Source organism: Schistocerca nitens, chromosome 8 (assembly GCF_023898315.1).
Source record: "Schistocerca nitens isolate TAMUIC-IGC-003100 chromosome 8, iqSchNite1.1, whole genome shotgun sequence".
Taxonomy (NCBI): Eukaryota; Metazoa; Arthropoda; class Insecta; order Orthoptera; family Acrididae; genus Schistocerca; species Schistocerca nitens.
Genome location: NC_064621.1, coordinates 178,132,888 through 178,159,616, shown reverse-complemented (window position 1 = coordinate 178,159,616; position 26,729 = coordinate 178,132,888). Strand labels below are relative to the sequence as shown.

The following is a 26,729-nucleotide window of genomic DNA, read 5'->3' as shown; positions in this document are numbered from 1 at the left end:
ATACTGCTGCAGACTTTTTTGTGACTAAAAGATTAGGTGGTAAAACATCTCGTTCGGAATTAAAATTATGTGACATAATTTGAGACTGCCACATAAAATTACATAGCTTGAAAAGTGCCAGGGAATAATTATATACTGCTCTGTACATTTCGTTAACATACACAGTGGTATGGCAAAATACCATTTAAACATTTATAGAACTTATCGACTTCACACCGTAATACGTAGGTTGGAACTTAAACAGTGGCAACTATTTATTCACAACCGATACAAAAGAGTTACATGTTTGCACCTGTTACTGTCCTTCAATGTAGTCACCAGCGATGTGTAGAACCCGTTGCCAGCGATGTGGAAGGCGTAGTATACCATCAGCAGAGCCTGTTCTGTTGATGGTGCGATTGGAACGGTCTACTGCCTGTCGAATCTATGGAACAGTCCTGAAGCGAATGACACGAAGTGGTTCCTTCATCTTCGGAATCAAATGAAAGTCAAAAGGACTTCAGTCCGGGGAGTATGGTGGATGGTACAGTACTTCTCAGTCCCATCTACCGAACGGAGCAGCCACAACTTGCGCTGTATGCGGCCGCGCATTGTCGTGCAAAATGATGGGTGGGTTGCGCAGAAGGTGTCGCCTCTTCTTTCGCAAAGCTGGTCGTTTTTGGGGCATCAACTGCGACCACGCGCATACAGCGCAGGCTGTGTGGCTGCTCTGTTCGGTCGATGGGACTGGGAAGTACTGTACCATCCACCATACTCCCCGGACTGAAGTCCTTGTGACTTTGATTTTATTCCGAAGATGAAGGAACCACTTCGTGGCATTCGCTTCAGAACTGTTCCAGAGATTCGACGGGCAGTAGACCGCTCCATTCGCACCATCAACAGAACAGGCTCTGCTAACGGTATACTATGCCTTCCACATCGCTGGCAACGGGTTCTACACAACGCTGGTGGTTACTTTGAAGGACAGTAACAGGTGCAAACATGTAACTCTTTTGTATCGTTTGTGAATAAATACTTTAGTTGCCACTATTTAAGTTCCAACCCTCGTAGTTATTTAGTGTAACTACTTTCGAACTGCTGAAAGTCTACTAACAATTGGACGATCAGAAAGCTTTCTTTCGAGGCCCGTAGGTTCCAGAATCGGTATGGCAGTGAGGCAAAATCGCGTGAGCGTTGAGACAATTACCCCACCGACGCACCAGATCGAAGATCTGCCCTGCTGCTTGAACATGTCCATAACTGCCCGCTGCACACCCTTGTCCGACAGGAATCGTCGACCCGTCAAGGCCTTATTTAAGACACCAAAGGTGCGATAATCTCATGAGGAGAGGACTATAGAGCACGTACTAAGGTGTCACCCACTTGTCCGTAATGGATGAGGCTGGCCTCCCAGATAGATCGGCAACTTATGTTGAATCGCGACCAGCAATCCACCATTCCACAACGGTGGCTTTCGACAGATATGGTGCCCCATATACACTGTTCAATTTTTCAAGCACGTTGGTCCTGTCTGGACTCATGTAGTAATAATGTCGTCACAGTTTGCGTTTCCGCATTTACCGCACGCTCGTCAGAAGACATTAGTACCAACTAATCCATCTAATCCATCTAATCTGTCGATGCTTATATACCCACATCGGAGTCGCGCTACGTTGCAAATACGATGAAGCAACGTGCTCAGACGGAAACATTTTGATCATCCCGACCACACCCGTAAAGTTCAGCAAAGGACAGAGAAAGCCTTTACCATTCTGCAAAGACAGCGCCATTCGGTAAGCTGATCTGTCGCTGCAATTCTTGCCACATCAGACAGAAAAATAATTCACATTAGGATACCACTATCCTTAGATTCACACACTACAAAAGGATGTGCGGCATTCTGAGGCTATCATCCCTAGCAGGCTTTCAACAAAAAGGAAAATTTAAGCGATAAACCTCGCCTCTTCAAATTTAAGTTGATGGGCTTCCTAGCTACCTACCCATTTCATTCTACACAGCAGTGCTTCCTAGTAGTTCACAGTGTTTCGCAAACGTGAGCTACCCACATGGCAAGACAGTTTTCTCTGATCTACGGAAATAATGACTCTTTCCTTGAGTAAGCAGCTTTTCTTCTGAAGGTCCCACGATTTTCCAGAGAGCCATTAACGCATCTCCTCTGGCATTCGGGGAGGTGAGCCTGCCCAAAATCGAATCCCTCTCGCTGGTTAACTAAGAGGGCTCGTGAGCCGACCAGTCTGTATGTAATTTTTAGGAGATTTTCCACATCCAACTAAGTGAATACTGGGCTAGTATCCACTTTCGGCCAAAGACACACCCTACGGAAACATTTGGAAGAACGTTCTCACACTTCTAGACCAGACAGATGACGTACACAGATTCCGCCTAGGGGGGGGGGGGGGGGGGGGGGTAGGGGAAAGGTGGCATTGTAAAGGGCTTCCAGAGAACTGTCACTAACAATGATAGGTTAATAAATGTCACTTGCTGGGTGCCAGGAAGTGATGTGTTGTTGTTCATCGGTTAAAATCTGCAGGGCGAAAGGCACGATTTCGCATCTCAGAATGTAACAAGTTCTGTCATCACGAAAGGGAAACAGGTAAGTAAGACAGGGACTGAGTCTATCCCCCGTGTTGTCCAGTTTCTATACTGAGAATTCTGTGATGGAAACGAAAGAGAAATTCGGAAACTGAATTAAAGGTCAGGGAGGGTAAAGAAAATGTTGTAAATGTGTTAGCGACGGTATAAGACCTGGAAAGGGTCACAAGTTAGTTGTCACTAGCAATCGTTAAACTTTCTGTTGCCTAGTGTAGTGAACTTGTGCATAGTACTTATGAGTCATATGACACCAGTCGTTTGAGGTTATGTTTTTTCTTGTTTTCTGAGAAACAATAAATATAAAGTTAACTGCAGAACATCGTGTATTTGTTTTGCGAACACAAGTAAAAGTGACTATTGTCACAGTGATGCTTGTGATTTGTTTGTGGAACGTTTTGCATCATCCAACCACCATCTCGACATGGTATCCGCAAATTAAACTTAAGATTTGAAGAGACTGTGTGGGTAGCATAGCTTCCTCAATCATGTAGGCCACAGTGTGTCACTACAGAAGGGAATCTTAATGTTGTCACGCAATGTTTGGTGCAGTCTCCGACTAAATGTTAAAGGTAGGCAATCAAGGAATATGGAATAGCAGCGGCAAGCCTACGAAGCATTGAGGAGAAGCTGAAGTTGAGACTATATAGACATATTTTACTGCAAGGCCTAAATGAAGATGATGTGGACAGGTATATGGAATTCTGCGAGCTGTACACAATCCGGCAAGAAGCCTATCCCGAGTCTTACAAAAGCATTGTTTGGAGGGAAAATTCTACTTTTAAGATGAATGACATAACTGTGACTATCGGGATTTTTTGAAGGAGAATCTTTGTCGTTTTTGTGCCACTTGTGTTTATTTTTCTCGTGATTTCTGTTTTATGCTTTCCTTCTTGGTTGCACCTTTACGGAAATACGTTCAAGGTAAATCTATTTATTGAATAATAAATTGTAATGAACAGAAATCTATTGCATTGTGCCCTTTCACCTTAATCACAATATTACATTTTAATAGCTCATGTCACTGAATAAGCAGTGACATTTAGAATAAGAATTAGCTGGCTTGGCCACGACATGTTCAGTCGCCATTGTGGCCATCTCATTGAGATAGCAATTGTTTACATGTACTACATAGAACCTGCTTGTTTTATACTGACGAAGTGAACAGAAACTCCTGCACATGTAAGTTTAAATTCCACGCTCATTAGGTTCTAATTAACCAAGCCTGTTAATTCAAAACTTCCTATTCAAAGCACTAACTGACAGCGTGAGGGAAAGGTACTTTGCCGTAAGAAATCTGTAATTAACAATTTCAAAAAAATGGTTCAAATGGCTCTGATCACTATGGGACTCAACTTCTGAGGTCATTAGTCCCCTAGAACTTAGAACTAGGTAAACCTAACTAACCTAAGGACATCACAAACAGCCATGCCCGAGGCAGGATTCGAACCTGCGACCGTAGCGGTCTTGCGGTTCCAGACTGCAGCGCCTTTAACCGCACGGCCACTTCGGCCGGCTAACAATTTCAATGTAGACTTCTCTTTCACTGATGTGGCTCGCGTTTTATGTGATCTGAAACGACAGTTCATTAATGAATCAGTCCGACTTTGGACATTATTTAGTCAAAAAGATTTTTTGTAATTTTTTGCTCAGATAGCATATAACAGGCGTTGCATGGCGCATGCGGGCTGCAGCCTCTATTGGCGTTTTGGTCGCCTCCTGCTGCCTGCCTTCTGGAAAACTGTCACATGTGTGTTAGACACCTTCGAAGCAGTGATACGATGTTGGCTGCTGACACCACAGGTGTTAAGCCTCGGTACAGCAACCGAGCGAGGTGGCGCAGTGGTTAGCTGGACTCGCATTCGGGAGGACGACGGTTCAATCCCGTCTCCGGCCATCCTGATTTAGGTTTTCCGTGATTTCCCTAAATCGCTTCAGGCAAATGCCGGGATGGTTCCTTTGAAAGGGCACGGCCGATTTCCTTCCCCATCCTTCCCTCACCCGAGCTTGCGCTCCGTCTCTAATGACCTCGTTGTCGACGGGACGTTAAACACTAATCTCCTCCTCCTCCTCGGTACAGCAGGAACAAGATGGAGCACACCTTGACTATGTTGTTATTATGAGAGACTTTGTAAATAAAAACTTTGATGACTGGACTGGCAGAAGAGGTACTACTGAATAACTTGTACGATAACCAGATACCTCACCCATGTATTTTTCAGTCCGGTGGCGTCTAAGAAAAGAAGCTTACTTCGTCAAGATTTGTGATTTTGACCGTTAGAAAGAACGAAACCAATCATAAATTTAAAATCTATAGCAATGAAAGATCTGCGAGAAAGTTTTTATATTAGTGTTCAGAAGATGTAATATTTGTTTAAACGGAAACCGCATTGAGCATCTTTTGTAGGTCCATTGAAATCTACGTGTATTGATAATAAATTCAAATTATCATTTGTTCAGTATTACTGCACCAAATGCATTTTTAACAACTAAATTAATAGCCCACCCAGTATAACAAACGACGTAGAAGCAACTGACATTTGAAGTTCCAGAAGTTCATCATCTGTCACATGATGCGGGCAGTGACACTTGAAAACAACGTGTGCAAGCTCTGCGTGTTCCACACAGCGTAGGCACGGGGACTGCACAACAGGACAAGACGACGAGTTCACCAGTGTCCAGCAGAGCGAGGCGTTTGCGTAATCAGGGTCCAGCAGCAGAGGTTGGTGGGAATATGGATGCTTAGCGTAGTTGGTGTTCACGTGCTTGAGGTGGCTGCCCAAAAAGGACTGATTTTCACCTATTCCCGTACTCTACATCTACATAATTACTTTGAAATTATCGGTCAAGTGTGTGGCAGAGAGAACATAGAACCTTTTTTAGACTATATTCCACTTTCAAATAACATGTGGGGAAAATGATGACGATCAAGGAAACAAAAGAGCTGGCCATAGTAAAATCTTAGCAAATGGCTGCCTAACACAGTCAGATTGTGGATGTAGCATGAGATCGTTGCACTCAATGAGTGAACGAAGGAAAGAAGAAAGGAAGATTAGGGTTTAAGGTCTCATCAACTTCAAGGCCTTAAGACATGGAACACAACCTCGGATTGTTTCGAGAATGGGAAAGGAAATCGGCCGTGCCCTTTGAAAGGAACCATCTCGGCATTTGCTTGGAGCTATTTATGGAAATCACAGGAAACCTAAATCAGTGTCATTAGACGCGAATTTGATCCATTGTATTCCAGAATGCGAGTCAAGTGAGCTAACCACTACACCAACTTGCTCATCTGAATGAACTCAGGTAGAGTGCGTACATGAGCAACATTATTATGTTTTCGTCAAAGTGGTGAAAAGTTAAAGTTACTAACTGCAGAGTGGCAAGTACCCGTAGCAAAACGCGTGCACGACGGAGATGAAGCTGCATTCGTGGATCTGTATCGAAGCTAAGAGCGTCTGGAAGTGGTGGCACTCAAACATTTTATGGCTTCGAAGGCGCCACCTTCAAATAAGCTTCTGACTCAAATAAATAGGGCACTGTTAATGATGTGAAGTGCTGGAGACCAAAACCTAGCTATTGCGACATAGGGAAGCGGTGCGGTCTTTTGCCAGAAGAGATTTCACGTTCCGGATCAGTTCCAACTGTCGAAAATCGGTCATTACTGTATTCCTGCGCCTCGACGAGGAAGACACTACTGTCAGAAACTTGAAGAATTTTTAACGGTTACCTCGATTTTGAGTATCAACTTCTGTCAAAACGACTTCGGACAAAATCCATCTTCAGAGTTCACTTTCTCTGTTTCTTAGGAATTTTTATAATTTCTCTTTTATTTTTAAATATTTCTTAATGAGTTAAATCACAAACTAAAATTAAAGGAAGTCAAAATAAAATTCAAAGCAGAGAAATGAACACACCGGTGGGCTGTTCATTATCAAAGGGCCATAAATCCATAATTATATTATTATTATTATCAATTATTATTTGTATATTTCTTTATTTGTGGCGTATGGTGGGCACAAAAGCAAGCGTTCCAACAAGTAGTGATGCTGTTGTTTTAGAGAGAAATTGGAGACTAACTTCACGCAATTAAACCCATTTTTTAATATTGTTGCTTTCCATTATCTTCTAAAGTTTTTTAAACATGAACTGAAAGTCCAAATTAAAATCAAAGTGAAAGCTTAAAAGGCATTTGAGTAAAACACCTGTAGCAATTATTGGAATCTGTAACGTCTAATGAGAAACAGTTGCGTAACAACGAGAGATCACAAAAAATCATTTTATCTGCTGTGTCCTCCAGAAGACAGTAACACAGCTGTACACAAAAGAGCGCCCAACTGCCAACAACTCAGGCAGCACTGTCTTAAAGTTAGCGTCCACAGAGGGCGCCACATGGCAAGGACTATAGACACAAATAACTCCCAAGCGATCATCAATCTGCCTAACGCTGATATAAACAGACACTCTGCTCCACTCAGCATCCTCGCAGTATCAACAGTACTTCAAGACAGCATCAGAAACATGTCTACAGTCACCCCAAAAAAGAGCCAAGTGGACATTCTATAAGTCATTGTAGTTATCGTTCATTGGATTCAGGACTTGACCAGAGTTGAAGACTGATCCATGCAAATGAACTTTAACTATGTCAGACAAGAGTTAGTACTGTAAATTGTTACCAATCCATATTGCCAACATTTTTGTCATTGCTATTGCCTAACTCTATCTGGCTCTGTGACGAGAGTGTACAGTTGCTGCATGCAAGCAAGCTACCTACTTTCGGTGGTTGTGGGTTCTCTCCATGTCCCATATTTATGTCTAACGTGAAGACTACTGGGTGAATATAATAACGTCACTATAACCATATCATAAGTAGCATATATCAAGACAAATGACGACACACTGAACTTACCTTTTAAAAACACAGCACTCAGTCTAGAAACTCACCCAAACAGGAGCGTGGTCCCATTCCAAAAGGTGTGAACGCTATCGTGGATAGTCGGTCCTTGTTGTCTGAAGAGAAACGTTCAGGATCGAAGACGTCCGGCTCTGGGAAGTAGCGAGGGTCGCGGTGCAGGCCCAAGATGGATATGACCACAGTGGAGCCTGGCTGTAACGTTACGGAGCGGCCGGCAGGGGTCGTCAAGGGGTAGGCCGCCGTGCACGTCTTCTTCAGGTCGAATCCAGGTGGGATCAGCCGCAGGGTCTCTGCACATGGCAGGTGCAGGTTTGAACGTGACGCCACAATCACACATAGAGGCTTGACTTTACAGGAGGTATTTGAGACTGGACACAGTGGCTGTGTCAGACGGACAGCGGGAAGAAACTATGTTTGAGGGAACTTAAAGTTTTGGACAATGCTGAGCAACACTGCCAACATAGACAACCATCTGCGAGGCCAATGTGTAGAAACATGGGACTAGTTGCAACGGATCAGTTTCGTAGACCTGAGGTGGGCGCTACACACTTCTAAACAGTGTCTGAACACTGCAACATAGAAAACTGTAACACAATGTGTACTGCACTGAACTCCGATGTGGCATCTAGATCTGTACATCTTGGTCAGGCGATGATCAACAGCATGTACAATTTTTAGAAAATGCGCAATATTGTGCTGTCTTCAATAATGTTATATTATTTTGCTCCTGGTTTCGGTACTGAATCATCTTCAACGGCATCTATGATGATTTGCTGACGTTGATGATGTTTCAGAACCGAAACCGGTAGAAAAATAAAATAACATTATTACAGACAGCACAGCGTTATGCATTTTCTAAAAAAAGTCTAGATCTGTCTTAAGGGAACCAAAACTTGGTAGACGACGAAGCTCTTTTTTCCACTTGCTGTTGTATCACTCCCTCACCCCACGTTGCGATGTGACTGTTTAAAACATATTTGTAAATTCAAAAACACTAATGTAGCAACATTAATTTCTGTGGAAATGTATCTCGAAGGATAAATATTTGCCAGATACAATAATTTTAATATTTTGTTTTAGATGAACATAACATATATTCGTAGTTTCTCCTCGTGTAGTTCACAAATAATACCCATAAAATGTGATTCTTATAGCTTTTTATATAAAATATGTACATATAGCCCCCCATGAACCATGGACCTTGCCGTTGGTGGGGAGGCTTGCGTGCCTCAGCGATACAGATGGCCGTACCGTAGGTGCAACCACAACGGAGGGGTATCTGTTGAGAGGCCAGACAAACATGTGGTTCCTGAAGAGGGGCAGCAGCCTTTTCAGTAGTTGCAGGGGCAACAGTCTGGATGATTGACTGATCTGGCCTTGTAACATTAACCAAAACGGCCTTGCTGTGCTGGTACTGCGAACGGCTGAAAGCAAGGGGAAACTACAGCCGTAATTTTTCCCGAGGACAAGCAGCTCTACTGTATGATTAAATGATGATGGCGTCCTCTTGGGTAAAATATTCCGGAGGTAAAATAGTCCCCCATTCGGATCTCCGGGCGGGGACTACTCAAGAGGACGTCGTTATCAGGAGAAAGAAAACTGGCGTTCTACGGATCGGAGCGTGGAATGTCAGATCACTTAATCGGGCAGGTAGGTTAGAAAATTTAAAAAGGGAAATAGATAGGTTAAAGTTAGATATAGTGGGAATTAGTGAAGTTCGGTGGCAGGAGGAACAAGACTTTTGGTCAGGTGATTACAGAGTTATAAATACAAAATCAAATAGGGGTAATGCAGGAGTAGGTTTAATAATGAATAAAAAAATAGGAGTGCGGGTTAGCTACTACAAACAGCATAGTGAACGCATTATTGTGGCCAAGATAGACACAAAGCCCATGCCTACTACAGTAGTACAAGTTTATATGCCAACTAGCTCTGCAGATGATGAAGAAATAGATGAAATGTATGACGAGATAAAAGAAACTATTCAGGTAGTGAAGGGAGACGAAAATTTAATAGTCATGGGTGACTGGAATTCGTCAGTAGGAAAAGGGAGAGAAGGAAACATAGTAGGTGAATATGGATTGGGGGGAAGGAATGAAAGAGGAAGCCGCCTTGTAGAATTTTGCACAGAGCATAACTTAATCATAGCTAACACTTGGTTCAAGAATCATGAAAGGAGGCTGTATACATGGAAGAAGCCAGGAGATACTGACAGGTTTCAGATAGATTATATAATGGTAAGACAGAGATTTAGGAACCAGGTTTTAAATTGTAAGACATTTCCTGGGGCAGATGTGGATTCTGACCACAATCTATTGGTTATGAACTGCAGATTGAAACTGAAGAAACTGCAAAAAGGTGGGAATTTAAGGAGATGGGACCTGGATAAACTGAAAGAACCAGAGGTTGTAGAGAGTTTCAGGGAGAGCATAAGGGAACAATTGAAAGGAATGGGGGAAGGAAATACAGTAGAAGAAGAATGGGTAGCTCTGAGGGATGAAGTGGTGAAGGCAGCAGACGATCAAGTAGGTAAAAAGACGAGGTCTAATAGAAATCCTTGGGTAACAGAAGAAATATTGAATTTAATTGATGAAAGGAGAAAATATAAAAATGCAGTAAATGACGCAGGCAAAAAGGAATACAAACGTCTCAAAAATGAGATCGACAGGAAGTGCAAAATGGCTAAGCAGGGATGGCTAGAGGACAAATGTAAGGATGTAGAGGCTTGTCTCACTAGGGGTAAGATAGATACTGCCTACAGGAAAATTAAAGAGACCTTTGGAGAGAAGAGAACCACTTGTATGAATATCAAGAACTCAGATGGAAACCCAGTTATAAGTAAAGAAGGGAAGGCAGAAAGGTGGAAGGAGTATATAGAGGGTTTATACAAGGGAGATGTACTTGAGGACAATATTATGGAAATGGAAGAGGATGTAGATGAAGACGAAATGGGAGATAAGATACTGCGTGAAGAGTTTGACAGAGCACTGAAAGACCTGAGTCGAAACAAGGCCCCGGGAGTAGACAACATTCCACTAGAACTACTGATGGCCTCGGGAGAGCCAGTCATGACAAAACTCTACCATCTGGTGAGCACGATGTATGAGACAGGCGAAATACCCTCAGACTTCAAGAAGAATATAATAATTCCAATCCCAAAGAAAGCAGGTGTTGACAGATGTGAAAATTACCGAACTATCAGTTTAATAAGTCACAGCTGCAAAATACTAACGCGAATTCTTTACAGACGAATGGAAAAACTGGTAGAAGCTGACCTCGGGGAAGATCAGTTTGGATTCCGTAGGAATGTTGGAACACGTGAGGCAATACTGACCTTACGACTTATCTTGGAAGAAAGATTAAGAAAAGGCAAACCTACGTTTCTAGCATTTGTAGACTTAGAGAAAGCTTTTGACAATGTTGACTGGAATACTCTCTTTCAAATTCTGAAGGTGGCAGGGGTAAAATACAGGGAGCGAAAGGCTATTTACAATTTGTACAGAAACCAGATGGCAGTTATAAGAGTCGAGGGGCATGAAAGGGAAGCAGTGGTTGGGAAAGGAGTGAGACAGGGTTGTAGCCTCTCCCCGATGTTATTCAATCTGTATATTGAGCAGGCAGTAAACGAAACAAAAGAAAAATTCGGAGTAGGTATTAAAATTCATGGAGAAGAAGTAAAAACTTTGAGGTTCGCCGATGACATTGTAATTCTGTCAGAGACAGCAAAGGACTTGGAAGAGCAGTTGAACGGAATGGACAGTGTCTTGAAAGGAGGATATAAGATGAACATCAACAAAAGCAAAACGAGGATAATGGAATGTAGTCAAATTAAGTCGGGTGATGCTGAGGGAATTAGATTAGGAAATGAGACACTTAAAGTAGTAAAGGAGTTTTGCTATTTAGGGAGTAAAATAACCGATGATGGTCGAAGTAGAGAGGATATAAAATGTAGACTGGCAATGGCAAGGAAAGCGTTTCTCAAGAAGAGAAATTTGTTAAGATCGAGTATAGATTTAGGTGTCAGGAAGTCGTTTCTGAAAGTATTTGTATGGAGTGTAGCCATGTATGGAAGTGAGACATGGACGATAACTAGTTTGGACAAGAAGAGAATAGAAGCTTTCGAAATGTGGTGCTACAGAAGAATGCTGAAGATAAGGTGGGTAGATCACGTAACTAATGAGGAGGTATTGAATAGGATTGGAGAGAAGAGAAGTTTGTGGCACAACTTGACTAGAAGAAGGGATCGGTTGGTAGGACATGTTTTGAGGCATCAAGGGATCACAAATTTAGCATTGGAGGGCAGCGTGGAGGGTAAAAATCGTAGAGGGAGACCAAGAGATCAATACACTAAGCAGATTCAGAAGGATGTAGGTTGCAGTAGGTACTGGGAGATGAAGAAGCTTGCACAGGATAGAGTAGCATGGAGAGCTGCATCAAACCAGTCTCAGGACTGAAGACCACAACAACATGTACATATAGATGACAAATATATAATAAGAAACAAAACATTGTTCAATGTTGGTTTCTGTTTGTAATTAGCTGAAAGTAGAATTGAAAAATATGTCTACAGAAACAGAGAAGAAACCTATAAATTGCAAAAATTAGTTCTCTAATAAAAATATCTGGACGATTTTTTTACTTAGGTGTTCATATTGACAAGGCTCATTGTAAAGTAAGCCTCCCTTCTGATTTGTAAGCCTGTGTACTGTAAAGAGTAAGTGATTCGCCAGAAGGTAAAAAAAATAAATAAAATAAAAGGGTAAAAAAAATTGTCACGACGTGAGGAGTAAATCTACTATATTACACTCACTCCCCTCGCATATCAATTTTGATCGTACTTAAACTTATCTGTTAAAGAAAGACACTAGTATAGGAACTTGTCGAGATATGGGAAGCCCTTTCTCAGTGTGAAGATTAAAAGCTGGTAAGAGAGATGTTTGGTAGACACAGGGAGCCAGAATTCTCGGATCTTAGCGGTGATGAAATAAAACACAATGAAAACTATAACTGAATGCCTGTAATAGCGGCAAAAACAAAATGAGCCACTGGAAAACTCAGAAAATTAAAGGGCAAGTATTATTAACGTTTCAAATCGAAGGTGTAATATATAGTCACAGTTGTCTTGTAATTCTTAATTTAACTGAACGGTTACATAAAGCGAATGCACTTGAAGACTGGAAATAACAAATTTTCTATGATGCAGATTGAGAGGTTCATACGTCATACACAAAATTTTTGAAAGAATAACAACGTTAAAGTTTATGGGTAAATTATCAGATTAATCTTTGAAGAGGATGGAGATTACATTGCAGAGGACGGTGAAGAACTGAATAGTGAAGAAGAAGATCTTATGAAGTTTATAAAAAAGAAAGGGTCAGAAATAGGGGTGAGGCTAAGTGATGCCTAGGTAAATAGTTTAACAACCTTGTTGTGGCATTATGTAGATGTATTTAGTGGTGTTTGAGGAGACTCAAATTTTTTCAATGTGTTAATTTTATATAAAACACTGCTAGAAAAAAAAGTGCGACAGCCTCAAAAGTTGCCATTTTACTGACAAGTGATACGACAGGTAGTTCATCATTGTAGTAGTGCAAGTTAGATAATTCGGACCAAATGAAACATACATGTTACAGTAAAGAGTACTCAAACAGTCGCATCAGTACACAGCGCACCCCTCACCTGGTGACAATGCAAGCGTGTATTCTCGCATGCAAATGATCGTACAGGTGCCGAATGGCATCCTGCGAGAGATTTTCGCAAGCACCTTGAACCTTTTGTTGCAACTCGTCAGTCGTTCTTGTAGGCTCTGGAGGACGAGTGAGTTTCCCTTTCTCTACATCACATACGTGTTCAATTGACGAGACAGCTGGTGATCTTGTTAATAGGGAGGTAGTTGTAGACAGTGCAGGGCATAGTGTGTCGGAGTAGCCGTATGTGGACGCCCATTTTCTGGAAGAAAAATTGCATCATCTTTCTGTCGAAGAAATGGCAGCAGCACAAGAATAATACCGAGTGCAATGTAGTGGCCACTGGTTACTTTACCTTGCGGAAACACCATATGTGACCATGAAGCCTTGGGTTCGGTTGTGTGTCGTAGGCAAATGCACTCCCAAATAGGCCGTTCCTACATGTGTATGGCCATCACTAAAGTACAAAAAGAACCTCTGTCATCACTGAAGAGAAAAGAGTGCCATTCCATTCTCCGTCGACTCTTTCACATCATCAGAGTAGCGGTGCTTGACGTTGTCATAGTGTCAGTGTTAGCCTGGTCACAGGTACATATGATCTTCGTCCTACTACAAGCATAGGGTTTCCAATAGTCCTTAATGACACATCACATAGAAGGTGTGCGCAGATTTCTTCGCTGGATGATATTCGGTCTGCCACTGCTGCTCTCAGAATGCATAGATCTTGACATGCGTCTGTACTACACGGATGTCCAGAACCTGGTCTTTGGGTGTGGGAATGTTCCACAGATCACTGCAGAGAGCAGTGACACACCACTGATACATTGTACTCAATTGTGCACCAACCAGTCGACACGTCCGTCCAACTTCTCTCACGTTTGTAATGCGACTCCGTTCAAATGATTGAACTTTTTCAATAGCAGTACATACTCACTGACGGGGCATGATTGAACCCTAAAATGAGTGTTGCAAGCACTGTTACCACTAAATTCAGCACAGTTACTGCTTGCAGAGGGCGGACAGACAGGCCTCTAGAACGCCATCTGATCGCTGATGACTGTGACAGGTGGATCACTAACACTAGAACCTCTCAGTATGCACATATTGTATTTTGGTGCCATTGAACTCATTCCTCCGGCAGTGTAATGTTCAAACTGCAGAAAGCCTGTTGCTGGATAAGACATTCGAAAAAGGGAAAGAACTGGGATAATTGAAAGAAGTACAAGTGAGATAACACTTCTTCAGTAATTGTCGCAAAATGTGGCTTCAGTATCAAATTACTCATACATACAGACGTATGAATACACACGTATGTTTAATGATGAATATAGATGAGTTATTACATGATTTTACGTGAATTACATTGATATCAAGCCTATAACAATTGCTTTTCATCAACTACTTGGTTCCTGAATCAAGGAAATATGTATTTTCTGTATTATAGTAAATGTTGTCAATACATCTACATCTACATTTATACTCCGCAAGCCACCCAACGGTGCGTGGCGGAGGGCACTTTACGTGCCACTGTCATTACCTCCCTTTTCTGTTCCAGTCGCGTATGGTTTGCGGGAAGAACGACTGCCGGAAAGCCTCCGTGCACGCTCGAATCTCTCTGATTTTACATTCGTGATCTCCTCGGCAGGTATAAGTAGGGGGAAGCAACATATTCGATACCTCATCCAGAAACGTACCCTCTCGAAACCTGGACAGCAAGCTACACTGCGATGCAGAGCGCCTCTCTTGCAGGTAGAGCTTGCTAAACATCTCCGTAACGCTATCACGGTTACCAAATAACCCTGTGACGAAACGCGCCGCTCTTCTTTGGATCTTCTCTATCTCCTCCGTCATCCCGATCTGGTAAGGATCCCACACTGATCAGCAATAAGTATAGGTCGAACGAGTGTTTTGTAAGCCACCTCCTTTGTTGATGGACTATATTTTCTAAGGACTGTCCCAATGAATCTCAACCTGGTACCCTCCTTACCAACAGTTAATTTTATATGATCATTCCACTTCAAATCGTTCCGCACGCATACTCCCAGATATTTTACAGAAGTAACTGCTACCAGTGTTTGTTCCACTATCATATAATCATACAATAAATGATCCTTCTTTCTATGTATTCGCAATACATTACATTTGTCTATGTTAAGGGTCAGTTGCCACTCCCTGCACCAAGTGCCTATCCGCTGCAGATCTTCCTGCATTTCGCTACAATTTTCTAATGCTGTAACTTCTCTGTATACTACAGCATCATCCGCGAAAAGCCGCATGGAACTTCCGACACAATGTGCTAGGTCATTTATATATATTGTGAAAAGCAATGGTCCCATAACACTCCCCTGTGACACGCCAGAGGTTACTTTAACGTCTATAGATGTCTCTCCATTGAGAAAAACATGCTGTGTTCTGTTTGCTAAAAACTCTTCAATGCAGCCACACAGCTGATCTGATATTCTGTAAGCTCTTACTTTGTTTATAAGGCGACAGTGTGGAACTGTAAGTGAAGGAAAATAGCATCTACCTGGGAGCCTGTATCTAATATTTTCTGGGTCTCATGAACAAATAAAGCGATTTGGGTCTCACACGGTCGCTGTTTCCGGAATCCATGTTGATTCCTACAGAGTAGATTCTTGGTTCCTAGAAACGACATGATACGCGAGCAAAAAACATGTTCTAAAATTCTACAGCAGATCGACGTCAGAGATATAGGTCTATAGTTTTGCACATCTGCTCGACGACCCTTCTTGAAGACTGGGACTATCTGTGCTCTTTTCCAATCATTTGGAACCTTCCGTTCCTCTAGAGACTTGCGGTACACGGCTGTTAGAAGGGGGGCAAGTTCCTTCGCGTACTCTGAGTAGAATCGAATTGAAACTTCCTGGCAGATTAAAACTGTGTGCCCGACCGAGACTCGAACTCGGGATCTTCGCCTTTCGCGGGCAAGTGCTCTACCAACTGAGCTACCCAAGCACGACTCACGCCCGGTACTCACAGCTGTACTTCTGCCAGTATCTCGTCTCCTACCTTCCAAACTTTACAGAAGCTCTCCTGCGAACCTTGCAAAACTAGCACTGCTGAAAGAAAGGATACTGGGGAGACATGGCTTAGCCACATTCTAGAATCGAATTGGTATCCCGTCAGGTCCAGTGGACTTTCCTCTGTTGAGTGATTCCAGTTGCTTTTCTATTCCTTGGACACTTATTTCACTGGGTGTTGTGTGATGTCCTTAGGTTAGTTTAAGTAGTTCTAAGTTCTAGGGGACTGATGACCATAGATGTTAAGTCCCATAGTGCTCAGAGCCATTTGAACCATTTGAACACTTATTTCGATGTCAGCCACTTTTTCGTTTGTGCGAGGATTTAGAGAAGGAACTGCAGTGCGGTCTTCGTCTGTGAAACAGCTTTGGAAAAAGGTGTTTAGTATTTCAGCTTTACGCGTGTCATCCTCTGTTTCAATGCCATCATCATCGCGGAGTGTCTGGATATGCTGTTTCGAGCCACTTACTGATTTAACGTAAGACCAGAACTTCCTAGGATTTTCTGTCAAGTCGGTACATAGAATTTTACTTTCGAATTCACTGAACGCTTCACGCATAGCCCTCCTTACGCTAACTTTGACATCGTTTAGCTTCTGTTTGTCTGAGAGGTTTTGGCTGCGTTTAAACTCGGAGTGAAGCTCTCTTTGCTTTCGCAGTAGTTTCCTAACTTTGCTGTTGAACCACGGTGGGTTTTTCCCGTCCCTCAGTTTTACTCGGCACGTACCTGTCTAAAACGCATTTTACGATTGCCTTCAACTTTTTCCATAAACACTCAACATTGTCGGTGTCGGAACAGAAATTTTCGTTTTGATCTGTTAGGTAGTCTGAAATCTGCCTTCTATTACTCTTGCTAAACAGATAAACCTTCCTCCCTTTTTTTATATTCTTATTAACTTCCATATTCGGGGATGCTGCAACGGCCTTATGATCACTGATTCCCTGTTCTGCGCTTACAGAGTCGAAAAGTTCGGGTCTGTTTGTTATCAGTAGGTCCAAGATGTTATCTCCACGAGTCGGTTCTCTGTTTAATTGCTCGAGGTAATTTTCGGATAGTGCACTCAGTATAATGTCACTCGATGCTCTGTCCCTACCATCCGTCCTAAACATCTGAGTGTCCCAGTCTATATCTGGTAAATTGAAATCTCCACCTAAGACTATAACATGCTGAGAAAATTTATGTGAAATGTATTCCAGATTTTCTCTCAGTTGTTCTGCCACTAATGCTGCTGAGTCGGGAGGTCGGTAAAAGGATCCAATTATAAACTTAGCTCGGTTGTTGAGTGTAACATCCACCCATAATAATTCACAGGAACTATCCACTTCTACTTCACTACAGGATAAACTACTACTAACAGCGACAAACACGCCACCACCGGTTGCATGCAGTCTATCCTTTCTAAACACAGTCTGTGCCTTTGTAAAAATTTCGGCAGAATTTACCTCTGGCTTCAGTCAGCTTTCCGTATTTATAACGATTTCAGCTTCGGTGCTTTCTATCAGCGCTTGAAGTTCCGGTACTTTATCAATGCAGCTTCGACAGTTTACAATTACAATACCGATTGCTGCTTGGTCCCCGCATGTCCTGACTTTGCCCCGTACCCTTTGAGGCTGTTGCCCTTTCTGTACTTGCCCGAGGCCATCTAACCTAAAAAACCGCCCAGTCCACGCCACACAACCCCTGCTACCCGTGTAGCCGCCTGTTGCGTGTAGTGGACTCCTGACCTATCCAGCGGAACCCGAAACCCCAGCACCCTATGGCGCAAGTGTGTTTCCCTTTGGCTTAAGTGTGTCAGTATCAGAATTTGTCAATTTCTTATACTGTGTATTTAGACAGTAACCGAAATCAAAGTTAACTATTTATTTAGCTCACATAAAGTATCTAATGAGTATTGCGAGGAGCATTATTCTTTCAGGAGAAAGATTTGTGTTAAGTTAGGGAACGGAAGAGTGGTTTTAAAACTAGAGAAAAGTAAATCTGCCTTGAGTGAGTAAAAATTTTTAGATCTGCGCTTCACCAAGACTAGTGTAATTTCTGATACAGATAAAAATAGAAGCAGTTAATGAATTTTTAGAACGTTCGGAGAGAAAACAATTACAATACCTTTCATTAGTCGATTTTATAGAAAACATATAAGTGGATAGTGTATGAATGAACTAATTTATACTATCTTTTGTAGAAATATGTTACATGGATGTAGGATCCAAAATGTTAAGCGACTTTTGAATCCATAAAGCCAGCTTTGTGTAACGGACGTTATTTAGACCTTACCTAACATTGTCACCTTTCGTATCTTGCGACTTTAGCTATTATGGTTTGGAAGCTTATTAAATTTAAGGAGAAGTCATAAATGATGAAAGTAGACAGCAATCTATTACTTTTTTTGGTAACTCTTAAAGCACAGAGAGTGTTCCTTTCTGTACACTGGGCCTTCATTATGTTTAAAAGCTATTTAGTACGACATGAAACTATAGTTTATTCTGATCAAAACGCATTTAGTTATTTGCAAGGACGTCGATTGGATCACCGACGCTTAATCATGTGGATCACCTTTCTTTCAACAACTTGATTATGAAATTAATTTGTAAAAACTTTGGAAAGTGTAGTTGCTGATGCAGTCACAATTGCCAATGGGGGAGACTGAAACACAGATAAAATTCTTGATAAAATCGTAGCTTACACTCATAAAAGTTATGTTCGTTATGGCGTGTAAAACTGTTTGTATAAATTTAAATAAAATTTGTAGGTTTACGGTACGACAAAGAGGTAACGAAGCAAATGTCGTAGGGAAAGATAAGTAATAGGAGTTGCCAGCATTATTATATAAAATAGAATTCCCCAAAAAAACCATTAACCTAGTTATCACTGACGTTTTATGGTCCACTTTAAAGTTCGAAACGAGGATACAACGTTATATTTCACGTAGTGGATTTATTCACAAAGAATGCCATATTGTATGCAATTAAGAAAGCCACAAATGAACCTTATATTAAAAATAGGAAAATTATTTTGTTCATGTGGAAAGCTATTGTATCAAAATAGTGGATCGCTTACGTGTCAAAAACGTAGAACCCAGTGATTGAAACAGAACATGAAAAGCCGCATTTAAATTTCACCATCCACATAGTAATACGGCAGAAAAATAGATGACACAACTAGGTGGACTTGTAGAATATATTGTACTCAAAAACACCCTACTCGGATTTATTATGTTATCGATTCAAAGATAATATGGATAGTTTACATTACATCCCCACAGGAATTTCGCCATATGCAAACATTTTTGACAAAAGTCTATAAATATTGTCATTGAGATCATTCAAAATGCACTGTGTTCACCTACTTTTGCACAAGAGAGAGAGAATTCGTAGTCAAAGGAGTGTGAAGAAGCAGAGGGAGACTAGGACAAGGAGACCTGATGCTAGTGTAAAAGTGAGCCAGTTTAAAGATGGAAACCTGGTATTAGAGAAAACACAAGAGAAATCAGTGATCATGGTTTACTGTCTGTTATCATTACATAAAATACCAAGTGGAAATTACTCTTTCAGACCGTCGTCGGGTGTTTCCAGCTGACGTTTTATCTGATTGTGCCAGACAAGAGTCATTTTTAAAAACAGGAAAAAAAGTTATCACTCTACATGGAAACTTACGTGACACTGAGAAGCAACCACTTGAGTGCGAGGTCGAAAAGGCCAATGATTTTTATGGCATTCGACGCCCCACGTATTGTCTACTACTCAACCACAATATTAGCTGCTAATGACAACTGGGAGTGGCACTGGAGGCAGCTAACGGTGAGTGCAGCACGAGGCTAAGGGGCTTAGTTGAACTGCTTAGTCGACGAGTAACTCACAACAGTGCTTGTAGTGGTGTTGATACAAAGCAGAGTAATGACAACGGTAGACAAAGCAAATATTGCATTACATCTACATCAACAGTTGCCGAAGTTGACATTTCGTCAGAAAGGGATTTCGCAGAGTGAGAAAGAAGTGGCGGTTGAAATATTGATGTTCCTGCAAGATGATCCAGTGACATGTATGGTGTCGTACACGCTCGACTGTGCGGAGGGTGTACATGAGGTTTACAGTGATGACGATACGTGCTTAACAGGTGAAAGTGATGAAACTTCCTGACAGATTGAAACTGTGTGCCGGACCGAGACTCGAAGTCGGGATCTTTGCCTATAGCGGGCAACTGCTCTACCAACTGAGCTACCCAAGCACGACTCACGCCGGCGTCTTCACAGCTTCAATTCTGCCAGTTTGGAAGGTAGGAGACGAGGTACTGGCTTGGGTAGCTCAGTTGGCAGAGCAGTTGTCCGCGAAAGGCGAAGGTCCCGAGTTCGAGTCTCGATCCAGCACACAGTTTTAATATCAGCGCACACTCCACTGCAGAGTGAAAATCTCATTCTGGAAACATCCCCCAGGCTGTGGCTAGGCCATGTCTCCGCAACATCCTTTCTCCCAAGAGTGCTAGTTCTGCAAGGTTCGCAGAAGAGCTTCTGTGAATTTTGGAAGGTAGGAGACGAGGTACTGGCAGAATTGAAGCTGTGAAGACGGGTCGTGAGTCGTGCTTGCGTAGCTCAGTTGGTAGAGCTGTTGCTCGCGAAAGGCAAAGGTCCCGAGTTCGAGTTTTTGTCCGGCACACTATTTTAATCTGTCAGGAAGTTTCGTATATCGCACACTCTGCTGCAGAATGAAAATCTCATTCAGGTGAAAGTGATACTGACACAGGTATCGAGCCCAATAGTTCACCCACAATGTCACACAGGCAGCCCCAAATCCCGTCTCCATGGTTTTTGCGCATTTAGAGGATGCTCGATAGAATTTACAGGATGTGCATGATAGTAATTTACTACGTTAAGCACATCAAAATGTGAGCGACATAAAGTGAGTTTAAGGGCTATAGTGGATGGTTGCATAACTTCAGACAGTGCTACAGAATTGAAAGACGTAAGATAAAGAAATTTCAAACAAATGGTCAAGTTGACGATGCTCAGAAACTCAGGAATAGGCCCGAAAATTTGTCGATGAGATAAACAAACTTATCCCATCGTTTAGTATGGAATGTTTTTCCAGTTCCGACCGGTCGAGATTTGAAGAGGAAATGTATATGAAAGGAACCCTGGAAACTAGAAGTACCAAGAGAGTTGTATCAAATTGTTGTGTACATAGTTCCGCGTAGTCAGTGCGTACACAACTTTCCCACTAGAGCGCGCCCCGCTAAGCACAACGGCGCAGGCGCAGCGCTCGTCCGTCTCCGCTCTACGAGATGGCGCTGCCATAAAGACGGATCAAATTCTGCTTCCGCCGATCCGCGTATTAATATGTAACGCAGCCAATGAGATTGCTGCTAACGTAGAACCTTTTCTCCTCGCGGATCACACTCGCGCAGTGATACCTGAACGTGCGAGGTATTATAACGAGTGTCCAGACCTCCGATTCGTCAGTCTGCATTAGTCTGTACCAGTCTATAGTCAAGTTTCAGTCTGCACCTAATAAGATTATCATATTCCTGTACATAGCCATGAAGATAAATGTATAGACACTTTGTCAAGTATCAGAGATATGTGAGAATAAGATTAACGTACCAAGACCAAAGGAACTTCAGATTGTCAATTGTAAATATCATCTAGAATCAAGTTACGTAATGTTTATGCTTGTTATTATTTTAATAAATGTGTGTGAAAATTAATCAAGTTCCGTTTAAAGTTGCTCACCGTCAATCTGCTACTCTAAGCGTGCAAGTGGCATTTCTATCGTCTGACCTAACGGCAGAAGATAAACACGCCATGATAAGACCTCGAGACATATTGCTGACACTCGCCTCCTTCGTTAGAGCGACAAGTCAGATAATCTGATGGTGTGTGTACCGAAGGTCTTACAGTACGCACACCACAAAAATCAACTAACATCAGTGCCTGAACGCAGTTGTTATCACAGCGTTACAACAAAATGATTCTTTTTGCATTCTTTAAGAGTGTATATCTAGCCGTACATCCTGTACAGTTTGTACCTCCCATGGAGTACGCCATCCATCTTGGTGGTGCGAACCTTAGTAATCACTGTGCCCCACCATTTCTCATTGGGTGTTCTGGTGGAAGCTAATCTTGAGTGTAGACGATGACCGTTTTGTGAAATGTGATACATACATCTCATATAAGGTTGATCTCTGCACTTCCCGGACACTCATTTTCTGTCGCTCTCCAATCAAAATACTGAGTCGTTGGCAGCTTACATTTTTCCTCTCATAGTTGTTAACAAGATATTATGAAATGAGCCCTACTAAAGACTGAACATGCGACCTCGCAATAAAGGGGTTCCTTGTGAGTCGCTCAGTCCTCAGAAAACTAGTCAAGTTTCTTGATAAAGAATTGATCGCACAGCAGAATTTAAGAAGATGGTGTTTGATGTCGAGAGAAAATTCATCGATAAGCGCCCTTCATTTTCTGTAGACTACTGGTTATCCTTTCAAACAATATCTATGATCGAAAATTTTATACAAGATTAAACCCTTCATTTTAATAAAAAACAAACTATTCATTACCAGAATGAGATTTTCACTCTGCAGCGGAGTGTGCGCTGATATGAAACTTCCTGGCAGATTAAAACTGTGTGCCGGACCGAGACTCGAACTCGGGACTTCTGCCTTTCGTGAGCAAGTGCTCTACCATATTTTTTTGTGTTTTTGATCGTTGTGTTTGGTCGTTGCGGACGTCACATGACATCCTTCAAGATCCTTTGTTGGTCGCTCCACTCAGTGTTTTTTTTTTTTTTTTTTTTTTATTGCAGAGGCCAACTAGCTCTCTGACCGAAGACGCTGACCTACCGTGCTGGAGCTGAGCTACCCACGCATGACTCACGCACCGTCCTCACAGCTTTACTTCTGCCAATACCTCGTCTCCTACCTTCAAAACTTTACAGAAGCTCTCCTGCGAAACTTGCAGAACTAGCACTCCTGAAAGAAAGGATACTGCGTAGACATGGCTTAGCCACATCCTGGGGGATGTTTCCAGAATGAGATTTTCACTCTGCAGTGGAGTGTGCGCTGACATGAAACTTCCTGGGAGATTAAAGTTGTGTGCCGGATCGAGACTCGAACTCGGGACCTTTGCCTATCACGGGCAAAGCATGCCGCAATATCCTTCCTTTCAGGAGTACTAGTTCTGCAAGGTTCGCAGCAGAGCTTCTGTAAAGTATGGAAGGTAGGATACGAGGTACTGGCAGAAGTAAAGCTGTGAGGATGAGGCGTCAGTCGTGCTTGGGTAGCTCGGATGGTAGAGCACTCACGAAAGGCCAAGGTCCCGAGTTCGAGTCTCGGTCCGGCACACAGGTTTAATCTGCCAGGAAGTTTCAAACTATTCATTAAAAAACATAAGTTGCTTATATCAAAGTATTCATTTTAAAATTCTCTTAAATTTACATAATTTTTACATACTAAATTCGGAACACTCTGGATATGTCCCCTACGTATACTACGTGAAGACAAAAGTGATAAGTGTAGAACCAAGGTAAGGGAGGCACTGACCTGAGATGACCATGTCCAGGTAAGTGGCCTCTTGGATGACGTCGTAACCCAGCTGCCCTCCATGCTCGCTGAGAGCTTCCTGCAGCTCCTGCCGCAGCCGCTGCTGCACGTCTGGGTGGAGCGCCAACTCGTACAGTACGAACGACATGGCCGTGGAGCTGGTGTGCACGCCGTCCGTCATGAAAGTCATTACTTGCGCCGCTATGTCCAGATCCGTGAAGACTGCAATGGCATGACATCGTGAGCTACGTGACACATTAGTTTCCCAACAGACAAGCATGAAACCGTCGGATGAAGTCACTTTCTGCTGTGATTAGTAAACTTCTTTGGTTGTATAGAGCATATCAAAATTGAAGACGCAAAAAGACAATGGCACAAGATACTACAGGCGAAATCTACTTTGTAACCACGGGTCTGCCGGCCGCGGTGGCCATGCGGTTCTAGGCGCTGTAGTCCGGAACCGCGCGACTGCTACGGTCGCAGGTTCGAATACTGCCTCGGGCATGGATGTGTGTGATGTTCTTAGGTTAGTTAGGTTTAAGTAGTTCTAAGTTCTAAGGGGCTGATGACTTCAGATGTTAAGTCCGATAGTGCTCAGAGCCATTTGAACCACGGGTCTGTAACAGAAAAGTCTGCGAAGTAATCGCGAATTTGTGGTTACCTATCATCATTGTTTGCAAACACAGCCCTAGTCAAGAAATTGGCAAGGCTTAGAAAAATTTACTGCACAGTTTCGTAAAGATAAGTTGTTGTTACTGAATGTTGAATAAAGTCCTACTTTCGCATATTATAGTGTCAGAAGTACCAGGACACAGACTGTGCTGATTTAAAAATATAAATTTTTGTATACTTGAGTAATTGAAAGACATATAAACGTGATAAAATGAACACACAGGGAAAAAAGAGTAAGAAATCAATATTTACATAATACACACAATAGTAAGAAATCAATATTTGCATAATACGCACAAGAGTAAGAAATCAATTTTTACATAATAAACACATTTACACTAGTTGTGTCCAGTATTTGGCAACACTGACTGCGTTGCTATAAGCCAAGGCCAGTTTCAGTCCTGTGCAAGAGTATGGGCAGAGACTACACTTCAGGAGACGGCTTGTAGTTTGTTCACCTCCACACGTACACAATGTGTCTCCGCCTTGAGCGATGCCCCATTTCTTCAAGTTGTCCTTCGTTCTTGCAACGCCGGAGCGCAGTCTGTTCAAGGAATTCCATGTTCACCATCCTTCTTGGTGACCAGGCGGCAGAGTTTCTTCAATTACGTCCCGCTCTGGATGGACACGATGTCTTTTTTTCCACAGCTCAACCCTGGCTATACTTTGGTCTGTGTCAATTGGAACAGAAGACTAGAAAGTTCTTCCTGGACTTCAGTCGAGGTGATTGGCGGCTGATGCTCGTGCAAGGGGTGGAACGGGTTATTGCAGACCTTTTGCCTCTCGTTGCTAGCAGCTATCTCTATCGGGTTGGGCTATAACTGCAAGTGTATACAGCTTCTGTATTGGCATTGGCTTGAGACAGCCCGTGATCAGCCTGCAGGTTTCATTCAGGGCGGGGTCCACTTTTTTTGCATGTGCAGAATTGTACCACACTGGAGTGGCAGTGCAGTAGTAGAGTGCCAGGGGAGTTGTTCTTACTGTCTGGGGGAGGGCACCCCATCCAGAACAAGTCACCTTGCGCAGTAGGCAATTTCGCGATGGAACCTTGGCTTTAAGGTTGGTGCAGTGTGTCTTAAAGGTCAGGGAGCGGTCAAAGGATAACACCAAGGTAAACTGGAGCACTGTAGTGTTCCAACTCAATTCCATTCCAGTTCACATGCAGCTGCCGGGAAGCTTCTCTGTTCTTCAGATGAAAAGCACATGTTTTAGTTTTTGATGGGCTTGGCTTGAGATGGTTTCCCTCGTAATATTCTCAGAGAATCTTCAGAGCAGCAGTGAGATTTTCTTCTTACCCTGAGTTTCCAATTCCAGGTCGTCTGCATATAGGAAGCTTCTTGAGAGGAAGTGGTTGGTCATTGGTGTAGATATTAAACAGCTTTGGTGCTGAGACACTGCCTTGCGGGAGCCCATTCTTTTGTATTCTCCATCTATCCGCCTGCCTTGAAATTCTACAAAGAAACGTCGATTCTGCAACAGCGTGACAATGATTTGCGTAAGCCTGAAGTCCATGGTAAGGTAGTAAATCTTCGTTAGGATGATTTGATGTTGTACAGTGTCATCGGCTGAAAAGAGATCGACAAAGGCCACTCCAGTGATATTTCCTAGCTGAAGACCATCTTCTACGTGCTGCCCCACCCCCCCCCACCCCCCGCCCCCATGAACCATTGACCTTGCCGTTGGTGGGGAGGCTTGCGTGCCTCAACGATACAGATAGCCGTACCGTAGGTGAAACCACAACGGAGGGGTATCTGTTGAGAGGCCAGACAAACCTGTGGTTCCCGAAGAGGGGCAGCAGCTTTTTCAGTAGTTGCAGGGGCAACAGTCTGGATGATTGACTGATCTGGCACTGTAACACTAATTAAACCTGCCTTGCTGTTGTGGTACTGAGAACGGCTGAAAGCAAGGGAAGCTACAGCCGTAATTTTTCCCGAGGGTATGCAGCTTTACTGTATGATTAAATGATGATGGCGTCCTCTTGCGTAAAATATTCCGGAGGTAAAATAGTCCCCCATTCGGATCTCTTGGCGGGGACTACTCAAGAGGACGTCGTTATCAGGAGAAAGAAAACTGGCGTTCTACGGATCGGAGCGTGGAATGTCAGATCCCTTAATCGGGCAGGTAGGTTAGAAAATTTAAAAAGGGAAATGGATAGTTTAAGGTTAGATATAGTGGGAATTAGTGAAGTTCGGTGGCAGGAGGAACAAGACTTTTGTTCAGGCGAATACAGGGTTATAAATACAAAATCAAATAGGGCTAACGCAGGAGTAGGTTTAATAATGAATAAAAAAATAGGAGTGC

At 42.6% G+C, this 26,729-nt stretch overlaps 1 protein-coding gene across 2 annotated transcripts in view; it reads right to left on the bottom strand.

The window, feature by feature from the left end:
* The window catches only part of LOC126199353 (probable cytochrome P450 6a20), a 116,399-nt gene that overhangs the window by 381 nt on the left and 89,289 nt on the right, over positions 1-26,729 (bottom strand). For both annotated transcript variants that reach the window (XM_049936213.1, XM_049936214.1), the window contains 2 exons: positions 23,757-23,978; positions 7,531-7,791 (listed from right to left, as the gene is read on the bottom strand). In XM_049936213.1, the coding sequence (XP_049792170.1) occupies positions 7,531-7,791; positions 23,757-23,978 (483 nt within the window). The remainder of the gene's footprint in view (positions 1-7,530; positions 7,792-23,756; positions 23,979-26,729) is intronic.